This window comes from Nothobranchius furzeri, chromosome 3 (genome assembly GCF_043380555.1).
Source record: "Nothobranchius furzeri strain GRZ-AD chromosome 3, NfurGRZ-RIMD1, whole genome shotgun sequence".
Taxonomy (NCBI): Eukaryota; Metazoa; Chordata; class Actinopteri; order Cyprinodontiformes; family Nothobranchiidae; genus Nothobranchius; species Nothobranchius furzeri.
The window spans coordinates 48402113-48430004 of NC_091743.1; the positions used below are offsets into that span (position 1 = coordinate 48402113).

Below are 27892 nucleotides of genomic sequence, written 5' to 3' on the forward strand. Positions count from 1 at the left end.
GACACTGATGTGGAGTCAGATGAACAAAGAGGAGAATGGGATGATGTGTTTAGTTTTATCAGAGTCTGTATCTTCCTCTCTCTGTTGCTTTCGAATGGTCTGTTGCCTCCGCACCACGGTGTGCGTATATGAAACCCTGTTGTGTACACACACCTGATGATTAAAATGCAGCACAGAAGCAGTAAAAAGACAGATGGGAGACAAAAAACCAAGGAAGATAGAAAAGCCTGATGGGAATCTTTTCAGGACAGGAAACCTTTAATAAATCCTACTGGTTTTGACAAAACAGAGTGTGAGGAAGCTTTATATATTGCTCCAGTACCTCTTTCATATTGTTTCACTACATGTGTGTGTGTGTGTGTGTGTGTGTGTGTGTGTGTGTGTGTGTGTGTGTGTGTGTGTGTGTGTGTGTGTGTGTGTGTGTGTGTGTGTGTGTGTGTGTGTGTGTGTGTGTGTGTGTGTGTGTGTGTGTGGCGTTCACTGAACGTCAATCAAGTTGGTTTCTAATTAAGAGCTGACGTGCAGCGCTGGCGATAGTTGCCAAGGAAGGAAATCACTATCTGCGTCGCCATTTTCATATGAATGAGCTCATTTAATTAAACTGAACAGCTAATGAGAGCATATATCAAAATAATAGAATGTTTTACCAGCTCTGTAAGAAGTGAACAGAAAGCCCCACAGGGACAACATAGAAGACAAAAAAATAAGCTGAAGAGAGAGACGAATGGAGAGAAAGGCGGGGAGATTAGCTGCTTCTGAGTATAAGAAACAGATAGCTGTTGTCTTTGAACCTGTAACGTTGTTTTAGCTCTGGCTGAAGTTCAAAGGACTTGGAAGCAGAGACTGAGTCAGACTTTTGTGCACAAAAGAAGCAAGAAGAGAGAATAAATGTTGACATGCATGATGCCTGGTGATCTGGGAGGAAAACGTGTGCGTGTGTGTGTGTGTGTGTGTGTGTGTGTGTGTGTGTGTGTGTGTGTGTGTGTGTGTGTGTGTGTGTGTGTGCGTACGTGTGTGCGTGCGTGCGTGTGTGTGTGTGTGTGCGTACGCACACGTGTGCATGTGTGTTTTTGCACACATACTTTTTACCCCTTTAATAATTTTTATTTTTCCATTTGAAGGTTAATTAACGCTTGGAGTGAAACCTACAAGGACTTCAAATCAAAGGCAGTAAACAGTCTTCCAGCCACCTCGGGGGATTATTAGAAAAATAAATGAAAGCTGCATAAGACAATTAATATATTTGAAATGTGAACTTTGAGAAGCTGTTCCTCCCTTCTGCTTGGCTTTGATAGGACCAAAAGGATCAAGGACAACTGAAGTAAACTTGGAGCATGTGTGCAAATGCCCCAGTGCTGCGACGCACAAGCAGAATCCGCAGATCGGATAAAAATTTTCAAATAACTTCAAACCAAATTAATGTGTACTTACTTTCCAGCATCTGTCATAGTCCTAATCTGTGATTCAGATATATAAAACAATTGCCACTGACTCAAATCTGGGCTCCTATAAGGAGGCAGAAGTTTATGATGTTTGAGGCACAGCCTCATTCTGAGGCAGAAAGAAGGAAGGCAACCAAGGGGGCAAAACAGGAAGCTGAAATTAAAAAGGATTTAGGAGACAAGTCTTTTCTATTTAAAGCTTGTCAAAAAAATGTATTCAGATCACAGTTACAGCACATAAACCTGATTCAGTGGCCTGTTTTATATGTTCCACTTGAGTCCTCACCGGTTGTTGTGAGGTCTTTTCTGAAGAGCTGTCCCTGTTCCAGCTGCAGAGCTCATATCTGATGGGCAGTGAGCCGCTGTTTTCGTAAACTGAATGTAGAACGTGAGGAAACACACACAAATGCATAACAGCACAGGGTCACGTCTCTTCTAAACCTTTACCAGCCTTTCGTGACAATTCTGGTCTTCCAGATGGATCGCAGAACCCAGTTTTGGGTCACTGAGCATTAGGAAGGAGAACCCAGTTGACAGTGATGCGTCACATAACTAATAACGTAAGAGCTAAAGAGAAAGATAGGTTAATGTATTTGGGACAGTAAAGTTTTAAACCGCATTTACCTTGAGCTAAAACGTAAGAAGCGTGGATGTAGAGCGGGAGCAAAACGGAGACAGAGAAAGAGGAAACTCAAACCATTTCTTCCATCGATCATAAGAGATCACTGGCCAACAAGATGGAGGAACTCCAAGCCCTTTCAAGGACTCAGCCAGAGTTTTGGCAGTTTCGGAACCGCTGGAGGAGATAATGCAAAGAAGAACTCTCCAGAAAATCAAGAAAATGATGGACATCCCTGAGCATTATCTTCACAAGACTGTCCGATAACGGAAGAGTGTCTTCAGTCAAAGGCTTCTTCAGTTTTGCTGCAACACTGACCGCTACTGGAGATCCTTCCTGCCAACAGCCATTGTAATATACAATAACTGTTTGACGACTTGATTATTATTATTATTATGAGCCACTACAGCAATAAATTTCCCTCTGGGATTAATAAAGTATTTTTGAATTGAATTTGAATTGAAATGAATGCAGCTTGAGGAGTCTAATGTAGCACACAAGCTGCTTTTAGTCGTTTTGAAAAGGTAAGGGAGAGACGGGGGTTCTGAGAAATGCTGGTTTGATACTTAATAAGAAGGCACACCTGCTTACATCTGCATTTTCCAACCCACTTCAGCATCTCCATCGTTTAAACACTAGTCATGGTAACGCTAACCACAGAACAATGCTAGGACAAGCTACTGCTAACGCTAACCTGGGCTATTGATGAGCCTGGGCTGCTAACGTCTATGTTGGATGAGAGGAAAACAAAAAATAAGAATGATGGAGCACCGCTTACATGCACATACACACACATACACACACTTGCGCGCACGCACACACACAGACTAACTCCTTGTCATTTTGGGGCCATAAGCAGGAACTTATTTTGAGGCCCCTCCATAATAAACCATCATAACATTATTGGATTGGGGGTGGGGTTGCTGGCGGCTGGGTTCCGTGACGGAGAGTGTGAGGTGCTGCTGCACATGCTGTGTTGAATGACTCAATTTTTTTTCTCTTTTCTCCGTAGGCTAGCTGTGCCTGTCGGTGCTCAGCTCGCAGAGCGCCTCATGGAAGAGAATGCATCCTCTTGCACAAGATGAGGCCCCCTATGGTTCATGGGGCCTTATGCACAGTGCATGTTCAGCATATAGGGGGAGGAAGCGTTGCACACGCACACAACACACACACACACACACACACACACACACACACACACACACACACACACACACACATTGGCCATTTGTATTAAGAGTTCAAGCTATAGCTATTAGCTTCTCTACAAAACAGATCATTGTAAACATCCCAACATCACCTTCACCATGAATTAAGAACCTGCTTCACTCTCCTGTTACAACATGGCTGGATCACAAAAAAAAAAATCTAAAAATCCTCCATGTTGAACACCAACAAGATGTTCCCATGAGAATCCTACCACATTAATGACATGACTGCACCATGCATTCAACCTCATCTTGGCACAAGACCACACTGGGATGCTTTCAGACACTTGATGAAGTTAGCCTGTAGGAGACCAGAGAGGCCAGCCTGATTCAAAAACGAGATTCCCCATCCTCAAGTTCCACTCAGGATTCTCATGTGCTTTTACCACAAAAGTTAAGTATTTGTGCACTGAGTGAGAGACAAGGGACACCCTGGACACGTCTCCAGTCTATCACAGGGGCACACAAAGACAAAACACTCACACCTTGGCAAGGACAAAACCCATGCATGCATGTGGAAAACATGTAAACTCCACACAAACAGGCAGTAGCTGGGATTTGAACCTATGACCTTCTTGTTGTAAGACAACAGTTCTTCCAGCTGTTGAATTTTTGTATTTGAGCCTTGCTCTTTTGGAATGTTTCCGCATGTTTTGTTGACAATCTTGGGTTTATCTTACGGCAAGTTTTTGATCCAATCTTGGGAAAACATGAAGCAGTGATAGCAGCAGTGCCACCGTGCAGCCCTCTAATCACACTCAGTGACACAGAATAAGGATCCTGCTGTTTTTTTAGAATGCACCTGAAGACGTCACAAAGACCCCGCAGAGACGGTTCTCATCGGAGAGAGGTCTTTACTCTGCATAGGTGATGGGGGAATGTGTGAACCACAGGTCTTTTGCAGCCTGTTGCTTTCATTTTCTGATAAAAATTACTGTTTTGAGGATCAAAATGCAGAATTTATAATGATAAACAACACATCAAAGTTACTAATGAGTCTGACTACTAACAGAGTGGTTTTTAAACTCAAAGCCAGCTAGAAAAAGACCGAGGATGAAGCTAAATGAAGATCTGTGTTTATACCGAATCTCAGCTTTCATACAATAAATACTAATAAATGTAATTAAAGGATTGCATTGCTTTAGGTGTAAATTCATTCATCTTCATTCATGACATAATTTCACCAAGGATCATGGGCAGAAGGATCTGAGCACTACTCTGACTATCACTTCAATGCCTGTTCACCTGAAATGATGAAAGAAAGACTAAAGATCACATGAGGAGTGAGTTAGGAGTGTGTTATTCTGTTTAGGAGTCTGACTATCATGTTTGGTGACTAATCTAAGTTTAACATCTACCTCTGGGCTGCAGCGGGCCAGATGGATTCCCAGAGGCGCCCTGGAGACAATTAATTAGACTGTAAAACAACCATAAAGATCCAAGAATAGATGACATGTCTTTGACATCTTTTCCATGGTTACCCAGAGTAGAAGTGATGGACCTCGACATCATGTGACCCCGTCAGCAGCAGCAGCCTTAAACCCTGACTCGAACGGGCTGAAGAGCAGTAACAGAATGCTGGAAAGGGAACAGCTGCAGGCCTTTCCTTCTGATGCATTACTTAACTGGGTTAACATTATTATTATTGTTGTGTGTGTGTGTGTGTGTGTGTGTGTGTGTGTGTGTGTGTGTGTGTGTGTGTGTGTGTGTGTGTGTGTGTGTGTGTGTGTGTGTGTGTGTGTGTGTGGCCAGAGTCTTAGAGCTGAAATCATGTTGTTTTACAATAACTGAAGACATCGGTGGTCCAGTTCAAGAGAGTAAGTTTTCTTAATGTTCTAAAAATGGTAAACGGTCTGTATTTGTATAGTGCCTTTTTTAGGTTCTACACCCCCCCCCACCCCCCCCACCCCCCAAGGTACTTCACAACACAATCAGTCATTCATCCATTCACACACACATTCACACGCTGGTGGGGATGAGCTACGATGTAGCCACAGCTGCCCTGGGGCGCACTGACGGAGGCGAGGCTGCCGAGCACTGGCGCCACCGGTCCCTCTGACCACCATCAGCAGAAAAGGCGGGTTAAGTGTTTTGCCCAAGGACACAACAGCAGAATTCTCTGGTCGGAGCCGGGATCAAACCTACAACCTTTCGATTACAGGACAACCCGCTCAACCTGCTGAGCTACTGCTGTCCCAAAAATGTTCCAATCTCCAAAATTTCAAAGCAGTTAAAGCAGAAATCCTGGATTTTCCCCCTTTTAGGCATTATTTGTGATTTTTTTTATACATCCGTAGAAGAGACTGACCCTTTTCTGTGATATAACATAGCCAACACATCAGTTGTTCTTTTGCAAAGTCTGCATCCAGGGGTCACGTACAACAGGGATTTCTTTAATGACAATTTAATGACTAATTTACTGCTGTTCATTCTTTAATGTTTTATAAACAGCTGTGAATGTTAGGGGATCGTAGTTGATCCGAGGCTTCAGCAGTACAGTTTGGTAGTTGACCGCACTCAGACAAGCTGTTAGCTTCCCACTAGGATATAAACACTGTTTCCCTTAATAGAGGCCATTCAGGAAGAATTATATTATTCACAACTTTAAAGTGCATTGCAAATGTTTGAACAGGCCCCATGCATTTAAACTGTTGAACACAGAAACCTGGTTTTCTGTGTTAAAGGTTTTTATTTGGTTTTTATTTCCATGGAAGCCTTGTGAACAATGCTGATGAAATCATGCAAAATAATAAGTAACATTTGTGAAATGTTCTAAGAGAATTTAACTTTTAAATTTTTGATACTCAAACTTTTGTGGTATTTTATAAACCTCTGTGAGATTTGTTTACAAAGGGGTATGTTCTAAAGCACTAATATGGTGTTCTGTCTGCTTTTCTCTGCAGCCTTGTTGTGTCTGAGGCACGCAGGCAACCATATATATGAATGTAACAATACGTGGGAGCCTGAGATAAACTAAAAGTAAAATAAGATCACAATCTCTGTTTTTTCCCATTTATGGTTTGGAACAATAGTTAGAAAAGTGTTTTTGTGCAGCAGTATGATGTCATTGTCAAACTGACCTTAAACTGACGGGCAAAAAACGTTTGTACAAATAAAGCTGAACTTTGTCAAATTTTAGAAAGCCACATGTTTAAATGTGTTGAATTAATTTATAGCTACAATAAATTCAGTCCTTAATTTCTGTTCCTTTTGTGTCTGAATCCCTGCAGGTGTTATGATGAATCGGTCTGACTTACAGGTGAGAAACTGTGATTTTAAACCCTTAAAGTGAACCCTCTGACCTCCAAATATTCACAGTCATCTTCCTGCCTCTGTGTGTTTGACCATGCAAACTTACATTGGCGTCAATGAAAACAAGCTGGCATTTTTAAAGGTGATGTTGCAGGTGACCTTTGACCCTGATGGCGAAATACCGCTGAGCTCGGCTATGAATTGAGTCGACTGTAACTCTTGAGCCAGCTCTTTCACAGATGGAGCCATCACTCTGAAGAAAAGAGGAAGGAGCGCTGCAGAAAACAAACCGCTGGTTGTGTTGGGTCCATGTAACATGGTAAGGAGACTTATTTGATTATTGAGGTGCCGAGACCAATTTGCATGATTTTTTTTTTCCTGTCTGTGTAAGAGCGACAGGAAGAGATATGCAAACAACGGAACGATGAAGGGAGGACAATGTAGGTTTTAAAAGCCATTTTTCCATTATGGTGCGCTGCTCACATGTTTTTTTATGCAGGCGATCTTTAAAATACTGATTAATATGAACGTGACTACACTCATTTTAATCCACCACACATAAACACTCCAATAAAACACTAATCTAAAAGTGTTATATATACACATATACATTGTAAGTAAGTAAATTTTGTTTATATAGCACTTATCACAGACATAGAATCACAAAGTGCTTTACATAGATCAAAACAAAATAAAATAAAGTCATAAAATCATAATGATCTCAAACCAGAATTAGATTAACATCAGAGAAAATAAAGTCATAAAATTATAAAATTTCATAAACAGATGAAAGATTAAAAATTTGAGTTAAAAATAAGAAAATAAAAGGTTTAGGTAAAAGCAGCTTTAAATAAAAGGGTCTTTAGCTGTTTTTTAAAAGTGTCCAGACTGTCAACGCTGCATAAAGATGAAGGAAGATCATTCCAGAGTCGGGGTGCAACAGTCTGGAAGGAGTGATCACCTCAACTTTTATATCTGCTCTTTGGAACTTCTAGAAGGTTCTGGTGTGTGGACCTGAGGGCTCGGGTTGGAGCATAAGACTTTAACAGTTCAGTAATATATCACCAGCTCAGTAGCCTACTGGTATGAGTGCCCAGCCTGAGCCTGAGCCTGAGATCAGGGTTCAAATCCACGGTCGGTTCTTACCAAAGGCTTAAAAAATGGGACCCAATGCCTTACCGCTTCACACTCAGCTTTAAGGGGTTTGATTGGACGGGTTGAACCACCAAATAGTTCCAAACGCTGCCCCATGGGATGGATCAACTGCGGAGAACAAATTTCACCAGTCTGTGACGCTACTGGGATTTTAACTTTATATAAACTGAAACTGTTATGACCAAGAGTCCAATAAAGATGATAGAGATGTTTTGGAGCCCAGTCCCAGTATAGTGATGTTATAGTGGTATGGCTCCTGTAACTTCAACAAGAAGAAGCAATTAAAATGCTCTTTTCTGCATTGATTTGTTCATTTCAGACAGCAAGGATAAAGTACGGTCTAATAAAAATGATAATTTTATAAAAGTTGATAGGAACATATTTTCCTGTTGTGTTTATTAAGACATTGGAACTAAACTCTGCTCTACGACGGGCTTGACATTGTTGGGTTAGGGGTTGGCAGTGATGCTGTGTTTGAGAACAGAGTGTCATCTCATGAGTTTCTACAACAAAAAAATCTAATCAAAATCTTGTTGTATATGAGGAGCTGTGTTGCTGTAAACAGGACAGTTTGACTAAGGATGGAACAAATGAGTGAAAAGTGAGTAGAGTGCAAGGAAGTCTGAAAACTACTGATCACACTTTTCTACGGTGAGTCAATAAAATAAGACATAAAAATCACATTTATTGGTGCAAACGTTCTTGCTGCTACCTGCAGGGGGTCACCACACTGCATCCATCCTCCAACTCTGGTCCTTGTCTTCTTCAACACACCTGATTTAAATGAATATGTGATTAAGGACCTCTGCAGAACTTCAGGACATGCTGAATTCAACCATCAAATGAAAATCTTTAGTCCTTCTGCCTCCAACCTTGTCATGATCTCTGACTTTCTCCAAACAGCTGTCCTGTCACAAATCAAAAAGCTTCCACCCTTTCTTCAACTCTCTCTGTGCCATTAGATGGTTGGTCAGGTATTTCAGCTCATTCATCTTCAGTAACTGACTTCCACTCATCTTTCATTCCTCCACCTGTCCCCTTCTCCTCCACCCGCTCCATACTAAAACCACAGATCACAACGTCTCTGTGAACATCATAGTCCTCTGGGACTCCTGCCTGACCTCCTCTGTCAGCCTGTCCATCCTCACCGCAAACAAGAAAGGAGCTCAAATTTACCAACACAAGCCGAGCTCTGTCAAACTGTTCGGCTTGTGTTGTGTAAAAAGCTGCAACTTAATCCTAGAACTGCAGTGAAAACACAGTTTCAACAGAAGTAAAAAGCGGTTTGGATTCCCTTTATTGTGGGTGTGATGTAGGCTCACACGTGTGTCCATGATTTATTATCCCAAGAATGAAACACCTTGACAGACAACCGACAATCGCGCAGCTGATTGGAAGATGGGAGTTAAGCTGCACCGGAAATGGAAAAGTCAGCTGAATAGGCTGTGGGGGTATTAATTAAACAACAGCCATTTTAATCACATCTAATTATATTTGGATGGGAGGGTTAAGAGGAGCGTGGGGGGTGATTCTATCTGTGCTCATTAGTGCCGTCCAGCTTGTCTGATGGCAAAGGAAGGCTGTCAAAAAACGTGCAACAAATACCCCATCTGTGGTTATTTTTAAATGCACACATGAAAACCATTGAAATAACAAATAAATACAAAAATGTTACAAATATCTAGAGAAAAAAACATGTCATGTTAGCCGTCTCCCTACTGGTCAAACTGTTAATTAATGTTGCCTCCATTTATCAGTTAAACAGCCGCTAATTAGTCTTTTCGAACTCCCTGGCCTCAAAGCATTTTTCTTCTGCACTCACTCCACCTTGTCAATAACCCAGCCGCCGTGCTCCTCTTCCCTGTTCCTTTATCTGCTCATCAGAGACCATTTCCCATTTATAAACATCCAGGAGCTCAGACGGTGTGACCTTCGACTCCCAGCTGACCTGGAGGTCACCGGCAAAGAGCGGGCCGCGTTATTGAAGGGGAAACCATCATGTCTGTGTCTTATCTTAGCGTGGGGACGAGGGGAGATGAAGATGGAGCGGTGTAATGGGAAATTAGAGTTGTGAATGGGAGCCGAGCAGGTTTGGATGTTGTGTAACTTCTGCCCGGCGTTTCGAGGTGAGCGCAGCTGTTTCCTCTTGCTATGATAAATGACTCAAATCAGATTATTTAGTTATAATCACACGTCACTTGGTCATGGTCATTTTTACACGTTTTTTATACTGCAGCAAAACCTTAAATCACATGAGAAATACCTCTAATTTCCACCAGTTGAGGGAGAGAAACTGGGGCTTCTATAAATTCATAATGGATGAAGAATGAAAGAAGAGCTGTAGGAAGAAAGAGAAATTGAAAAGACAAGGAGTAAAAAGCTACGCCCCACCCCCACCCCCCTGTCTGGTGTGCTATAGGAGGGACGAGGAGAGATAAGACTAAAAGGACTGTCACTCAGAGGAACAATCCTTCCAGTGTCCCCGTTTGCTCCTGGGACTCCTACCTCCTTCTTCTCTCCAATTTCCACTGATTCCTGCTGAGATAGAGCTGCTGTTCACAGGAGCAGCGAGCTGACATCATCCTTCACATACGGAGTCCCTCCCTGCTCCATCAACAGCTGATGGACAACATGGACACATAAACACTCAGAAATATTTTGTCCCCACAAAAACTCCTGTCACCAACAGGATGCATCCACCTGAGAGGACTGGTTTGTTCTTTTATGATAAAATGTGGACAAATGTAAGCAGGGTGACACATTTAGATTTATTTAAAAAGTCATTTACTGTAGAAGATGTGATTTATTTCATTTACGGATGCATGTGAGAGTTTGTGCCATATTTTATCTTTCAAACTTCCTCTCTGCAGACAGAAACTTCTTCTTTATCAGGAAGTCAGCGCCGTGGGTAAATCACAGGTTTAGCTGCTTTTTAACTCACAGCCCCAGCCTAACTTCCTTTTGCAAGTAGCATTTTCAGCATTAATAATTTTCACTGTTAAAATCAGGGTCTGGGTTCAAATGGCGTCAGCATTGTCTTCATGTATAAAAACTATTAAATTTTGAACTTTCCACTTGTTTCTTCTCTTTGTAATAAATAACAATAACTTCTCATTTCCCCCCTCAGTTTGTTCTTTGTTAAGCAAAAATAACATCAAAACCAGTGCTGCCCACATCACTTCAGGATTCTGGCTAAAATACACCAAAGTCACGTTTCAGTTCAACCCAAGACGACATCATTTGGTTCTGAATATGAAGCAAACAAGGAAGTGGCTACAATTGCAGTTCCACCCTCATCCAGTAGGGGCTGGTGTCAGAAGTGAGCAAATCCGATTGACTCCCATGTTAAAAATGCAAACTTCACAGCAGAAATAAACATGTTTACAGCCTGGTTCAAAAACATGTTTTATGTTTAATATATCTAGTTTACACTCATGATAACTCTGAGGGGGTGATTTTTTTGTTACTCTTCTGTTTAAGTGTATTAAATGCTTAAAAATCTGAATAATTAATGACCATCGGACCCACGTGACTTCAGAGCTAGCTATGAAGAAAGGCCTCAGCCTCACGTTTATAGATGTTCGGCCATTTTGACTCTCTGTGCGTTTGTGTCTGGATGTTGAAAGAAAGAAAGAAAGAAAGAAAGAAAGAAAGAAAGAAAGAAAGATAGATAGATAGATAGATAGATAGATAGATAGATAGATAGATAGATAGATAGATAGATAGATAGATAGATAGATAGATAGATAGATAGATAGATAGATAGATAGACAGATAGATAGATAGATAGATATTTTTATTCGGTCAATGTCACGGCTGCCAGCCTTGAGTGAGGAGCAGGAGCCAAGATCACCAAGCTCCAGTGAATCAGCCTGACACCGCCCCTCCTCCTCCTCTCTCCCAGGCTGCTGAGGAGCACAGCTGAACTAAATCTACCTGATGAAGCACACACCTGCATAAAAGGGCTGTGCCTTCAGCAGTCTAAGAGGCAGCAGTGCAGGGGTTCTGCTGTCCTCCACGTTTCGTTTGGTTTAACCCCTTTTCGTTTGTTCGTTTGTTCGTTCCTTCGTTCGTTCCTTCGTTTGTTTGGATGAGTTTTACTTAAAAGTTTAAACTCTTGGATGATCCATAAGGATCTTTCGTGTGCAGGTTGTTTTTAAGGTTAACTTTGTCTGTGGCTATTTTACTGACCTCGGTTTTAAACACCTTCCGTTGTGGTAAAGCTTTTAAAATAAGTTTTTACCAGGTGTTTTTAGTCAGTACAATGTTTGTAGCCTTTTATCAACTTAGGAATTTTAAAACACCTTCGTTGCGGTAAAACTTTTAATTTAAGTTTTAACCAGGTGTTTTATAGTTGATGATTAGTTGAGATGTTAACCTTTTAGAGATCTGTTTGCTTGTGTTTTAATACCTTTTGTAAGAATAAACCCATTTTAAACTCCTCCACCAGTTCTTATGTTCTCCCCATCCTTCACACTTTTAACATCTCATGTCGGGGACGTAACAGTCAACAACAACAATTTATCAATTTTACATAAAAGTAATCAAGCAACTGAAAAAAGAAATAGGTTGAAGCCTAGTGGCTTATAATTAGCCTATAATTAACTCCCACAGAGATAATCAAATCCTTAAACAAGAGAAAAAAAGTAGGGCTGATAGATAAGATGCATAACATTTAAAGAAAAAGCAATGATAAATCAAGAAATCAAATCAACACAAGGTTAGACATCAAACTAAGTTTCTATAACTTTGGAAGATGCAAAATTTTTAATTTTTCTTGAAAAATTATAAAGAATAACACATCTTCAGTTCATCATTAAGTCCATTCCATAACTTCACTCCCAAAACCGACACACATCTATACTTAGCATTAGTTCTCACTTTAGGTATTTCAAACATATAAGACCCCCTCAAATCATATTTTCCATCTCTTAATTTAAACATACTTAAAATACAAATTGGAACATTCTTTTTCACCATTCTATACACCATTTCTAATGTTTTAAGATATATAATGTCCTTAAATTTTGACATAGCTGATCCTACAAAAAACTGGTTTGTGGACTCCCTATATCCATTTTATTTATTATTCTAATAGCTCTTTTTTGCTATTTAAAAATTGAATCCAGATATGTTTTGTATATTTTCCCCCAAATTTCCACACAATAACTCATATAAGGCAAGCAAAGGGAAGTGTACAGTAAATAAAGGCAGCTCTTGTGCAATAAATCTCTTGGTTTGTAAAGAATAGAAACAGACTTAGATAATTTCCGTTTCACATGATCTATGTGAGACTTCCAACAAAGTTTATCATCAATTATTACTCCTAAAAATTTAGTCCCATGTATTCTTTCAATTTCAACATTATTTAGATTCAATTTTACTTCAATATTACTCTTAATACCTCCAAACAACATAAATGTTGTTTTACTTTCATAGTTTATTAAATACAAACTATCTAACTTCATCAATTCTGTTTCCACTGTTTTCAGTAATTCCTTTGTTATCTCCAGAACAAAATAAGTTTGTATCATCAGCAAACATCAAATATTTTAAAATATCATTTATATGAAGTAAAAATAGCTTTGGTCCCAACACCGATCCTTGCGGAACTCCACAAGTTACTTTTCTAAGTTTAGATTTCATATTATTAATACTCACATATTGGAACCTTTTTTCCAAGTAACTATTTAACAAAAGTTGTACAACACCTCTTAAACCAAATCTTTCACATTTCTGTAACAGTAAAGAATGATCTATCGTATTGAAGGCTTTGCGTAAATCAATGAACACACCTATTCCAATCTGTTTTTTATCCACAACTGTTGCAATATTTTCAACAAATTCCATCACTGCTAGAGATGTTGAGCGATTTCTTCTGAACCCATACTGATGGTCATTCAATAAATCATATTTTTCAAGGAAAGAATTTAGTCTGTTTTCAAATAATTTTTCAAGATTCTTTGAAAATGTAGGCAGCAAAGATACTGGTCTATAATTTGACACAACCTGTTTATCTCCATTTGTATATCATGGGATCACTTTGGCCATTTTAATTTTATCTGGAAAAATTAATCATGGAATTAGTTGGGCAAAAGGACAAGCTATGGTTTTTAACAAACCATCCAATCAGTTTCTTCTCCTTTTTATTAGTAAGTAAAATTATATTTCTGTACTTTATTTTGCTGGTTGAATGGGAGGATGCTGTGTCATTTAACTGCTTAGTCAACCATGTTAGTGGGGCTGCATAAGAAACTTGAGCGGGTGCCCAGCTTCTCCTGTCTCCTGCCCGGGAACAGTTGGAGCAGGAGGCTGACTGTTCCCATCTCCCGGGGCAGCCGGGCTGACTCCGAAGCGAGGCTGTAGTCATGACACCGCAGCTCCTTTTGTTAATGCTGCTTCACTTTTGAGACATTCAACTGCATTTTTCTCGCTGAAAACACCCAGAAAAATTCTGGTAGCTTCGTGTTAGTATGTAGCTAGTGTCCCGCTGATCCCCGGCTCCCGGAGAGGGGACCATCAACAACGGCGGACACACGGATCTTCCACCGCAGTGGACCAACGAAGCCCGATATCCTCGGTCACCTTACCTAGTTATGATTTCGTTACTAAGCAAGCCGGAGGCGCCTTTACTTTGGAGTAGCTCTACCGTGTTTTTTTTTTCTTGCTGAAAACGGCCGGAAAACTCTATAGCTTTGGGTTAGCATGTAGCTAGTATCCCGCTTATCTCCGACCGCCGAGCAAGAACTGACGTAAAAGGCCACGGTGCCCAGTTACGGTCGCAGCGGTCTGACGCTCCGCTTGTAATTTAACAGTCTCAGTCCATATTAGATCTCCACAGGCAATCGGCAAGCTTCATTTGTGGTTTTACTAAACAAACACTAGGGGGTGCTAAAAGCAAACCAAAACTGCTAACTATCCCTTTAAAGAAAACAGCAAAACAAGACAATTAAGAAACAATAAAACATAATTACAATTAAATATAACTTAATCATGATTATTTATGTCAATATTTTTCTTTTTATAAAAAATGTCACATTACAAACAGTTGACAGGGATGCATAATATGATATATTTGTTAAAGTATCATGCTGATACCCTTTTGCATCTATAAAATTAATCATCACGAAGTTGTAAAAAAGGTTAAAGAATTAGAAAATATATGAATATTATTTAACTAATAAGATAAAATGATTCAAGCCAAGAGTTTCACTTTTAATGTGAATCAAAAATTGTAATTGCTTTGGGTAAATAAACAAATGATTTAAAACTGCAGACACTGAATCAAACATTAGTTCAAGAACATCAGAGCTGAATATGGACTTTATTTGTCTTTCAGACATTAGTACCAGTTCAAACTGGGCAAATATTTCAATATTTAATCTTTATCTGACATTTAAACTAATTATGTAGAAATAAAAAAAAATTGTGAAACAGAAAAATTAGCCAGGTAGGAACAAAAAGAATATAAACCAATCATGAAGAGTGCCCAAACATTTGAGAAGACCTGAGCTCCGTTTCTGAGATGATAATAATCTCAGGAGTTAAAAGAAAGTTTGTTGCTGGGCAGAAGAACTAATTTAGGCTCATCAGAAAAAAAATCACAGACTTTCAGATTTAAAGAATTAAATCCATTTGGATGGAGCGAACCGGGTTAAATCCAGCTTCTTAAAGCTTAATAAAACAATTATTTCATTCAAGCAGGCGGTCGCCATCTCGATACTTCATCAGAGACCTCTGATGCTGCCATTAGTGCAGCTAACTGCCACTGTAGCACCAGTCAGAGAGGTGAACAGAGGTCAAGACTGAACCATCTTTTTATGAGGATCAAACACGTAGCGTTTGAAATGCAGGTGAATGCTAATGGGTTGGGAGTCTGTTCTGGGCTTCTCTTCGGCTGCCGCTGCTTCTTTGCTCCCACTCTTGCCTTTCTTCTTGGATGTGGACGATAACAGCTGCTTGGTCTCTGGGAGAAGACCCTCTGAGGAAAAAATCAACAGGTAAAGGTTGGTTTATGCTTGACGCGTCCGCGAGGTCCGCACGGCTCCGCGCGGAAAAGTAGCGTCATTTTGCGTCATTTTAACAACCACGCCCCTCCACCGCGTCTCCGCACGGCTCAAGATTTCCGCAATGCGCACCTCGGAAAATTTCTAACCACGCGGACGGACGGACGCGGAAAAACATGGCGGACCGGCAAGAACTAGTATGGCAGAGGTTCATAAACACAGACATTTGTATGATTCAGCTCTCAGAGATCACCGTGATCAACATGTTGTTAATAATTCTTGGAGAGAAATAGCTCGCACTGTCGGAAAAGACGAGGACGCTGTTAAAAATGCTGGAATGCCATGTTGTAAACAGTAGTTTCTACTTCTACTATGGTGTAGTGTTGGATGCATGCTGTAGAGCTCCATGCTGCCCCCTACAGTTTGGGAGAATATTGGCTCACCGCAGAGACGAGCCGCACGAACCATAAACGCTGCGAGTTGTGAAGCGCGTTCCATCCACGAGCCGCATCACCGCGCGGAAAGTGAATGCGTCAAGCATAAACCACGCTTAAGAAGTTGATAGGCAGTGCTGCTTCATTAATTAAATTCTAATCGCAATTATGATCTGGGTTTTGAATTACTTTAAAAGGAAATAAGTCGATTATTTGTTCTCCCCTTCTAGCTAGGTTGCAACTCATTCAAAACGCAGTAGCCAAATATTTAGAAGACAAGTGGAAGTTTTACCATGTCACCCCTATTTTGGCTGCATTACATTGGCTGCCCGCTGCTTCGAAGAGTTGGTTTTAAAATTCTTCTGTTGGTCTTGAAAACCTTGAATGAGTTGGCGCTACCTTACTTGGTGGCCTTATTACGGCCACGTGGCCCTGCTCAGACGTTCCACTCGGAGGCTCTTCCGCTACTTTTAGTCGCTTGGTCTAAAGGTTGGTTCATGCTTGACGCGTCCGCGAGGTCCGCACGGCTCCGCGCGGAAAAGTTGCGTCATTTTGCGTCATTTTAACAACCACGCCCCTCCACCGCGTCTCCGCACGGCCCAAGATTTCCGCAACGCGCACCTCGGAAATTAACCACGCGGACGGTCGGACGCGGGAAAACATGGCGGACCGGCACGGCAGAGGTTCGTAAATACAGACATTTGTATGATTCAGCTCTCAGAGATCACCATGATCAACATGTTGTTAATAATTCTTGGAGAGAAATAGCTCGCACTGTCGGAAAAGACGAGAACGCTGTCAAAAATGCTGAAATATCATGTTGTAAACAGTGATTTCTACTTCTACTATGGTGTAGTGTTGGATGCATGCTGTAGAGCTCCATGCTGCCCCCTACAGTTTGGGAGAATATTGGCTCACCGCAGAGACGAGCCGCACAAACCATAAACGCTGCGAGTTGTGAAGCGCGTTCCAGCCGCGAGCCGCATCACCGCGCGGAAAGTGAATGCGTCAAGCATAAACCAAGCTTAAAATCAAGCTTCCTTTGTCAATAAGAACTTCTACCTCTGTGGTGGTTTTTTAAACAAGGCTGAAGACTTACTTTTATGTGTTTATTTTGTCAGCTTTTATTCGTTATTACCATACAAGTGTCACTGTTTTATTGTTATATGTTTATCAGTTTTTATCAGTTTTATTATGACTGCGAAGTGCCTTGGTGTCTTAGCTAAGGAGCTTTAACATTAAAGACTGGGTTGAGTTTATATGTTTCTATTTATTTTTAGATCACAAATGTTTGCACTGTACATCTTTCTTTTGTTGTCAGTATTTGTTTTATCAGCATTAACTAAAGACCGTCTTATATGTTTGAGATCTCAATTTCAGTCAAAATAATTCTGATTATGATGTGTTTTTATTTGAGCAGCCCCATTTATAGGTTTCATAAAGTATAGTCAGATCCTGAATATCCCCCACAATCTAAAGCATTGTGTCCTGTGCAGCATTTGGGTCAGTTTAATCACCTCACTGCAGCAACATCTGATATAACATTTATCTCTTGTTCCTTGTGTGTGTGTGAGTGCGTGCGTGCATGCGTGCGTGCGTGCAGCCTCCAGATCAGCAATCAGAAGAAGCCTCTTGTACAGTTTTACAGTCACCGTTTCCTCATCTTCACATTCATGATCAACAAAAAGTAATCGCTTTCGTCTTTTAAAAACTCCTCTTGCTGATATCTGCCTTCATCTCTGTTTAGAAACGTGCTCTCCTTTCTGCACACGGAAGGTAAGAAATGTTCTGGGTTCAGCGCTGTTCATGCTGGCTGTCCGACCTCCTGCTCAGAGGCGCCAGCATTCTTCTTGCTATCACAGTGCCAAGGTGAGGGTTGTTATGGTTGCAGCGTCGCCAGAAAACACCTCTTCTTATCTATGATCAGCTAAAAATGTTGGTTTTCAACAACAATAATGAAAGAAAAATGCTCAAGTGCTCCTAACAGATCATTATAGGTAAATGTGTTTTTTTAAGCCACTTTCACCAAAATTCTAACTAGATTTGTAGTTCTGGTTCCCTACTAAACATTCCAGAAACAGATCAGAAATTAGAGCAATTATTAATAAGAGTAAGTAGAGATCATTATCTCGCCTTCAGCTGATACAAAACGCGACAGCAAGATTTCTGACCAATACTGGCCGTCGGCGGCACATCACTCCAATTTTAGCAAGACTTCACTGGCTTCCTGTGCACTACCGTATACGTTTTAAAACGTTATTGTTTGTTTTTAAGGCGCTGAATGGCTTAGCACCACCTTACATATCCGGGTTACTCACTCCTTATGTGCCAGGCAGGACTCTCCATTCAGGTGACCTACACCTACTACAGATTCCCCGTCTACGCTGCAAACCCCCGTGGTGAACGAGCTTTTTCTGTCTGCGCTCCGACACTCTGGAATGATCTCCCGCTGAATATCAGACTCTCCTCCTCCATCGGGGGTTTTAAGTCTCACTTAAATACTTACTTTTATTCCCTTGCTTTTACTGCCTAGCTGTTTTATCGATGGTTTATCTACACTGTTCTTTTACTGATGTTATTGACTTCTCGTGTTTGGCTCTTTGTGCTATGCTCTAGCTGTTTTATTCTTTTAAATTATTCGTTTAACCTTATACGTTTTTACCCCTGTACAGCACTTTGGTCAGCTCACATGCTGTTTTTGAATGTGCTTTGTCAAATAAATGGAATGGAAATCAAACATGAAACTTCTCATTTTGAGCCACAGATGATCTGAGACCACACCAACTGGAGTCTATTTTAGTTCATGAGGGGCATTATAAACACATTTTATTCCTTCAGAGTTAGTAAGTTTCCACAGAGGCAAGAAGGCCATTTTTATTGGCTCTTTATGATCCCTGCGCTGATGCATCATGCAGCCGTGTGCCATCACTCTGCTGCAAACAGCCCAATAAGAGCAGCAACAAGGACGCCTGCAGACGTCTGTGTGCACATCTGTACTGATGTATAGTTAAAGAGAAACCGCATGACCACTAAATGTGGGGAAAAACTGTCTTTGGAGGACGAGAGACTCATTTTCACACTAACCTAGATAAAGTGCTTAGGATATATCAAACTGCTTTCTCCTAAGTTCCCAGGAAAAGTGTAACACAATCATGTGAGTGAATCAATACAACCACAGAAGGTCAGTGAGTGAAGCTTTTCACGCTTCTTTAGGGCTGATTTATAGCTCTGTGTGGTGGAGATGCTTTATAACAGACAGCAATAATGCAAACTCACACATTCCCACACAGATGAGAAGATTTTATAAAAAAATAACTACTTTGTTGTACTTTATGGAAGCTGTGAATGAATCTGAACACCTGAAATACTAGCTGGTCACATCTAGATCTACTTATCACGAGGAGTAAAGCAGGAGCATAACACAGAGTCGACACACACTAATCCAACATGACAGGCTGACTGAATGTCTGCATTATGTTCTTGGCTCCTAATGTGTGTGTCGGTGTGTTTCTGAGACTTCTGAGTGTGTAGGAACAAGGCAGCAGGGAGGATGTAGGTGAGGTTCTCTTTCGAACATGTTTTTGTTTTCCCTTCCCTCCCGGTGTGGAGTCGTGGGTTTGGAGCAACAGAAGGTAAAATAAACACTGATCCGACTTCCCCCGGAACACAAGGCAATCCCCAGAGGAATCCTGGGAATGTGGCTCGGGATGTCAGGCCTGCTGCCCCGACCACATCCTGAAAACCGTCTGCCGAGACCCAAAACCCAGAGAGAGCTGTGTGTGTGTGTGTGTGTGTGTGTGTGTGTGTGTGTGTGTGTGTGTGTGTGTGTGTGTGTGTGTGTGTGTGTGTGATATTAAACAACATTCCAGGGATCCCTGGTTCTTGCATGTTTAACATGAGTTTTGTCGTCACGGAGACAGATGTGACATTAAACCCTTACCTTGTATGCGGATCTTGAACTTGCCGCTCTGCCCAAAGCCGCCTTCGATGACACCACTCTCGCCTGTGGACAGCATGACCTTTAACCCCACAAAGAGCTGGAGGTTGGTCTCCTTTTTGAACAGGCTGCGGCCGATCAGAGAGTAATCGTCCGTCACCTGAAGACAAAGAAAGAGTAAACAAACGGAATAATTGACCAGGCGCTTCATGAATAATCCCACATGAGTTAATGGTATCTGCGGCGTGCTGCCATGTTTCGACTGTCAGCATGAAGCTCTGTACCATTATGGACTGCAGCCACATTCTTGGAGGTTTGTCGTCAGCCTGTCTCATACCTTCTCTGTCACAGTTCTGCGTATTTTATTGTATGTTTGTATTTTTTTGCTTCTTTAAGTAGATCTGACCCAGAACTAATCTGATAAGTGAAGGGCACCACGCTGTCTCAGACCTACCCCCGCCACCGTCTCTTCCTCTCTGCACTCCGCCTAACTCATATTCATTCCTGAACATTTGACCCCCGTGTCCTTCTATAGCACGACTGATCTGCTGGTGAAAAGAAAAAAAAAAAAACATACAGTCGCTGCACATGTTTGACAGACCGTACGCGTCGCGGCTGGACGAGGGCGTCACGTCTCAACAATGACAGTTATGTGCTCTCTTTTAGAAAGCCAATTCTTCAGCATAACTGCCTCATTCTAGGAGACGGGAATGTGAGCGGCGAATGCAACGTCACATGACCACCGTCTGACCTTACGCACATGCTGTTCCGCTCCTGAGTGTCTATGAGCAGAGCTGTCGACAGCCCGAGGTGCTAAAGCAGGAAACTAGTTCACACACTTGACCCCTGAACTCCACCTGACCCCAAATGAGGGCCCGCACACAGAAATGGAAATGGACCGCAGCCTGATGAGAGTCGCCGCCACACGAATGAAAACACGAGGGTCAGAAGTTGACTAAGAAACTACCTACCAGAGCTGATTTTGCACCTCAATAACTTAGAAGATATTAGAGGTTTAGAGCGATGTAATAAACTGAAGCTCAGCGTTAAACGTAAAAGCAACCGTATCAGGAAGGAACGACCACAAAAACCAGAGAAAGACGCTCAAACTGGAAATTGTGGATATTCCTGTGGCACTCAGGTGTGTCCAAACAGCGCCAGACTCCGACAGCGAGACGGGACAGGCGACTGGCGTCAGTCGGCCACCCATGCACGCCTGTCATAGCACTCGTCAAGGCATGCGAGCCACCCTCTCCTCAAACAAGGCTCACGGCGGCATACGCATGGTTGTTTGTGAGGATGTGACTGTTTGTGAGTTTACAATAGGGGCTCTGTCTGGAGGCATGCTCCAGTGCCACCAGCAATGAGAAACATCCAAAGAACTGGAGCGAGGAGGAGGAGGAGGACAAGGTAGCGGTGAGGGCAGAGACGCGGGGATGACGGGGATCAGATCAGAACTCACCCTTTCCACCTGTCCCTCCTTGTGTTTGATCTTGTAGATGCGCAGAAGAGGCAGAGACGTCTCCACGTAGCTTTTGTCTTCAAACCCGTGCAGCAGGCGGCCTTGGAAGGCCAGCCGACACATGTTGGCGTGGATATCTGTGTCAAGTTTGGAGCCGATTACCAGACAGAGGGCAGGACATGTGACCGGCCGCTCAAACTCTAATAAGGCCCACTGCTCCGGGTCAGGTCCTGAGCTCCCTTCTCTCCGACCACAAACATACTCATCCTGGAAATAATACTCCCTATCAAAAGAGAAGGGTGTTTCCAGCGAACACAGCTCTGACGGAGCCGGTTTCGAGTCCGAGGGGGGCAGGCCGAAGAAGGTCACCTTCCCCATGACTGTCTCGTGGCCCACCGTGATGTGGAACTTAGCACGGGTGGAGAGAGAGCCTTTAAAGTAGCCGATCTTCCTCACAGAGATGACGGCCGAATAGAGGGTGTGCAGAGAGCCTGGAGTGCACACCAAACCCCGCTCCAACAGTTTGGGGTCAAACTGTGTGACGCAGACCCCCACACGGTCCCCCTGCATGGCCCCCGACACCGGCTTCCGAAACATCTGCACAGACTTTATTTTCTTGGTCACCTGATGTCAGAGAGCAAAGAGAAACAACAAATAACACAGTTTCATACACAAATCTCAGATCTCAGATGAAAAAACAGATAACAGGAAGAAGAATCAGAAACAAACAAGTTCATAACCAACAAATTTGTCTTCTTAGAAGATAAAGTGTTTGTCAAAATGGGAAAAAATACACGTGTAAGAAAACGGGTTATCTGAAAGACTAAACTTCTGGTTGGAACTGGAATTTTCTTACAACTGGTTTTGATTATTTTAAAGTTGTCAAATGCTGCAAATACATGGCACAGACTAATGACCTAAAACCTTCGTATCAGTTTTTAAAGGCGCTGCATGCAGGGTACTGGCCCCCGACTTAAGTCTGTTCTATTTCCACTCAAATCCTGGAAACAGGTCAACAAACTGGAAACTAAGCAAAACCTGTGTGACTAACATGCACACACACACACACACACACACACACACACACGCACACTACAAAAACAAACAAAAGTCACTTTCACTAAGAAAAGATTATGTATTTTTCCACATCTCAAAAATCTGTAAATGAAATAACAAAAATACTTTTATGTAACATCAAAGCGTGGCCTGCATCATTTAGATTTAATCATACATCTAAAACATAATCAAAGCTGTCACTCAGGTTGTGTTAATTAAGCTCTCTGCTGCCACCAAGAGGTAATACTGATAACTGCAGACAGATCTGCAGACGATGCCTTAAGTGTGCATGTGGTCTTGATTATTCATTCTCCTTTGCTCGCTCGCTCATCCCTCCCTCACACTAAACTGAAACATCCTCTGGACCCAGTCGGCCATCCGCTCCACCCTCTGACCACAAACAGCTCCACTTCTGAAACCCGGTGGCATCTACAAATTCATTTCCATGGCTCAGGAATGTCACCTGCTTGCAAAAAATATAGGAAACTGCAAATTCCCATCTAGAGTTTGGACCAAACCTTTAACACTGGAATTTCCACTGTGTCATTAACGGCCAGTGATCCCTGTAAGATGGTGCCGGTCAGGACTGTTCCCTGGCCGCGGATGGAGAAGCAGTGGTCCACGGCCATGAGCAGGTCACCTTTAGGGTCTCTCTTGGGGAGGTAGGTCTGTTTCTTTAAAAGCTGGGAGGGGAAATGAGACAAATATGATTGCAAACAACACAATAGTAGCATGAAGGTTTCATTTATTCAGGCAAAAATTCCATCTTTACCTTCAATGTCCCGTTTTTGTTAAATCAATCAAAAAAGAACCTTAATGCAGATGATTTAAATCAGCAGATCCACACAACTCAAAACAAAACGTTCTGTTGGGACGTTAGGGTGTTCCTCAGCAGAGACTCCCATTCATCTCCAACTGGTTTCAACCACATTTCACTCTTTGTGTTCTTGAAGACCAAAATCAGATGTTTCATCCACCATGGATGGACCATGTGGACCCTCAGACTAACGTTGGATTGATTTGCATCAACTTTTTCTTCAAAAAGCCATCAGATCTAGAGGTCGACTGATATTGGGTTTTCTATTGCCGATACCGACGCCGATATGTTGGAGACACAGTCAGCTGATATCTAGACACTTTCCTCCTTATTTTCATGCTAAAATGTCACTAATAACATCTAGTGATGCACAATATTTCTGAAGCTGATGTTTAAACTCTGAATTTAACCGGTGTCGGTACAGGATCTGCTCGGGTGCAAGATCGGCTCGGGGTCCTTCGACTGCCGATGACGTCAAAGTACGGCAAACCCACTCGGACAAAATACACTACACATCTATACTGTTGGAAAGAATTTAGCAGTTTCATTATTAAAATAATGTTTCTTAAGACGTACGTTTGTGTTTATAATGGTATTTGTAAAATAAAACACTGTGTTGTATTCATAATGTTGAACTCCTCTTTGAGCACATCCCTTGAAGGATCATAGGTATTAGCAACACCTGTGAAATTGTATTTGCAGGAAAGAAGTGTGTCCCGTTTATTGAAGTATTTTGTGTTTAGTTTTTGACGTCTTGTCCATGAGTAGTTCAGGTACGCTCATAGCTGCTAGTCAAAACTCTGGAGTTTAAAGTTTTCTGGCTTTACTAAAATACCTGTCTGTACTTATTTGATTGATGGTAGGTTTACTTTCTATTAGACTCCAAATGTAATCATTTGGCACGTTTCTAATTCATAATTTGTAATAATGTAATCGGTGATATTAGCATTAGCATTCCTATGGGTTTTTCCACGTATATTAGCATTGCGCTAACCAATTGTTGCCAAATTGCAGCCTTTGCCATTAGAAAATCTCCTTTTGTCACATCGCAATTTAATTGCACATGCAGTTAATCGTTCAGCCCTAATATACATGCAGCTCTATGCTAAAAGTGTATTTTCAAAGAGGTAATGATGGATTTCTTTGTAAAAGTTGTCCATCCTTCCAACACAAAGATTTGCCTGGACCAACGTAACGTGACAACAACGTAACGTGACAACAACGTAACGTGATTACGTAATACCGTAAGGTTCATGTTCAGCCAATCAACTACTTTGACGTCACCGGCAGTCGACGGACCCCGAGCCGATCTTGCACCCGAGCAGATCTTGTACCGACACCGGCAGTTAAATCTTAACTTTGTGCACTGCTCAGTGTTAGAGTCAGACACCTAAATAAAGTTAATTTAGAGGATTTATTATGCAGATGTTATTAGTGAGCGTAAAAAACATTTAAATTAAATTTTGAAACAGCTCAGGGCTGCCCGAGGATGTGCCTGATCTTAAATCGGCTTAAGGACAAATATGGGCTACCCCTAATCATATTCTATAAATGTTAGGTTTAAAAGATCGTTTTTACTTTTCACTGAACAAAAATGACAATAAGTCAGCCAGCAATCAACAGGGAGATGAGGTGGAAAACCATAAAGTCTAGCGATGCAACGACATCTAATTTTTGGACTGATACAGATATCACCATTATGGCCGATAACCGATATTCACCGATACCGATATTCTGACATTAACACTTCTAAATTCAGCAGATTTTGTATAGAATGAAACTTATTAAAGCTAAATGTATGTTATTATGTACACACACCACACATTTACGCGTCTGAGATGATTACAATCACTGTCACATGACTAAACAAATACACAGCACCCCCCTCACCCTCTGAAACTGATAAACAAATGGAAACTAGATGGAAAAAGTATCAGTTGTTAATATCGGACCCGTTTTTTTATCAGACCGATACCGATGTTAAAAAATGACTAACATCGGCCGATAACGATATTGATGCAGATATATTGTGCATCCCTAATAAAGTGAAATTTAAGTAAATTGTTCACATTTGTCAAAAGGCACCACCAAATGCAATAATAACAACGATTTTTACCATAATTTCTGAGGAAATGTATAATTTAAAAAAGAAATAAGAATAAATTACTTTGGCAAACTGCTTCATGTGGATCATTGAAGCCAGAAGAAGAAACAGCAAATCAAACATTAGACTAATTTTTTTGGGCTACACTCACAAAACCAGCAGACTACTTGTTACACTGAATGAATGAAACCTCACACACGACTGAGCTTCATCAGTAACCGTTACCAGGTGACGGGGTGTTTCTACACATTACCTCCATTAAGTCTGGCACTCCCTGTGGCTCCTCTGTGTCAGCGGCGTCTGGACCCCCGGGCTTCGCTGCCACAGCAATCACTGGACAATCCTTAAATCTGCCATTAGAACAACAATAACGCTGAAAATACTCTGATTTCATGCTGAGAACATTTTAGTAGCAAAATCCAAAGCAGGTAAAAAAAATAATAAACGTCATTATCCTTCTGAAACTTCTACAAATCCTAATGAATGACTTTAATCACTGATGCAAACCTGGTGTTCTCCAGTGTTTTGTGCAGTCTCTTGGTCATTTTCTCTATGGCACTTTGTCTCTTGTTAGATGGCAGCAGATCAGTCTTATTCAAGACGACGACCATGCGAGGACAGGTCAACTCTCCTATCAGTAGACACTCTGCAGTCTGAGTCTGGATGCCTTTGACCACGTCCACCACCAGGATCATCAGATCAATAATCTGAGCACCTAAAAAAAGGACAATAATAAAAGTACTTGAGCTGAAGCAGGACAATGTTGTACGTTCGGTTCAAAGATGTTATGCATAAAACTGAAAACTAACAAAAATGGACACAGAGGCCCAAAACATAACAAGAACAAGAGGAGAAATTAGGTAAGAAGAGGCGCAGCGAGGCAAAGGGAGTGTAAAGAGCTAGAGGGTTGAAACTGGAGCTGCAGTTCACTTGGTTGTCTTGCTTTTTACTCTTTTCTTTTCCTGAATTTGGCAGTCTCTCTTTCCTGTGCACTTCCCACTTGGGACTGAAGGGGAAGTTTAATACATACCCCAATCTACTCTCTTTTCTTCCTCCCTAATCTACAGCATGTGCAAGTCCACTGGCTACTGGGTTTGTTTACAATGTTGGCTACACTGTGTAGTGTTTAATACCCTGCATAGCCATAACAATCTCTGTGTTTGTGCTAACCATCATAAAACTGTGAGCTTCACAGGTAATTTGCATGAAAAAAATTACATTTCTAGAATTAACAAGACGTGACCCCGGGTTTCTTTGATTTGGTGGCACAAACATGCTTAAAAAGCTAAACGATTCAGCTAAACGCTTCCACCCGTGTTCACTTATATCCTAGAAAATGCGCTTTACCAATTGCAAATCATCTCATGACCCCTTGTGTACTTCTTGGTGACCTGCAGTGGGGTCCCGACCCCAAATTTGGGAACCACTATAAGGGGTCTCCAAACTGCAGCATCTCTTCCCCATCAATTGTTTTCATGGTTGTTTTGCAGAAAGATTGCGCCCTCTGCTGGACGATTGCAGCAAAATAAACTAATTTTAACGTTGCAATAAAACTTTATTTAATTATTTTTGTCTGATTGTGGCTGTATAAAAATAGTCAAATTTTACAATTTGGTGACTTTGTTCATTTAGCACAGTTTTGTGCTGGTTTTGTATTCTTTTATGGCCAGTTTAAGTTATTTAAGCAATATAAATGTATTTACAGAAAATTTCTGGCACTCTAGATTAAGTCTGGGAGCATTCACACATTTATTGTTAATGTATTTCATTGTATTTTTGTCCACCACTTTTTAAGAGCCCACCTCCTATGATAGTCCGAATGAGAGAAGCGTGACCCGGACAATCCACCAGGGTGAACTGAAGGCTGTCATACGGCTGCTGCCCTCCGCTTTCCCGCAGATGTTCAGGAAAATCCACCGTGAACGATGAGAAGCCGAGGTCCAGAGTGATGCCCCTCTCTCGGGACTGCGGGTTCTTGTCAAAGGCCGCCGTGGAGGCTGTGCTGCTCAGTGCTCTGGCGAGCGACGTCTTGCCGCTGTCGACATGTCCAAGCACCCCGACATTAAAGTTTAGCGTCTTGGCCCGGCTGTCAGGTGGCGACTCAGACATTTCTCAATAATCTGCTGAAGTTTTGTCGATAGCATGCGTATTTTCCTGAATTTTGAGCTTGAATTTGAACTCAACACGCAGCGTCACTTGTTGTTTATACGCGGTTCGTTGTTTTTGTTAAAACTAAAAGTTTGTTTTACAAGTTAGTAGTTTACTAAATGTTTTAGCTACAAAAAGGACTTAACAAGAATCGTGGTCCCTGGTATCAGTGTTATTGATCGTCAGGACTACAAACTAAAGCGGAACCCTTTCAGTAGCAAGCAAGAACAAAGAGAAATTTTGAAGTTTTTT

At 41.6% G+C, this 27892-nt stretch overlaps 1 protein-coding gene across 1 annotated transcript; it reads right to left on the reverse strand.

Moving 5' to 3' along the window:
* Window positions 1–15251: 15251 nt before the first annotated feature.
* eefsec (eukaryotic elongation factor, selenocysteine-tRNA-specific) lies at window positions 15252–27830 on the reverse strand. The gene is made up of 7 exons (XM_015959780.3): window positions 27295–27830; window positions 26000–26207; window positions 25746–25842; window positions 23090–23254; window positions 21516–22139; window positions 20057–20213; window positions 15252–15657 (listed from the first exon to the last, which is right to left on the reverse strand). The coding sequence occupies exons 1-7, from the start codon at window positions 27599–27601 to the stop codon at window positions 15476–15478; spliced, it is 1740 nt and encodes a 579-aa protein (XP_015815266.1). The 5' UTR covers window positions 27602–27830; the 3' UTR covers window positions 15252–15475.
* Window positions 27831–27892: the final 62 nt, after the last annotated feature.

Excerpts from the sequence above, each read along its gene's own strand:
- eefsec (XM_015959780.3), bottom strand. The coding sequence starts at position 27,601 with ATGTCTGAGTCGCCACCTGACAGCCGGGCCAAGACGCTAAACTTTAAT. Across the intron at positions 20,214-21,515 it reads AGGAGGGACAGGTGGAAAGG|GTGACGGACGATTACTCTCT; the intron begins GTGAGTTCTGAT and ends CTTTGTCTTCAG. Across the intron at positions 15,658-20,056 it reads GTTCAAGATCCGCATACAAG|AGGGTCTTCTCCCAGAGACC; the intron begins GTAAGGGTTTAA and ends TTTTTTCCTCAG.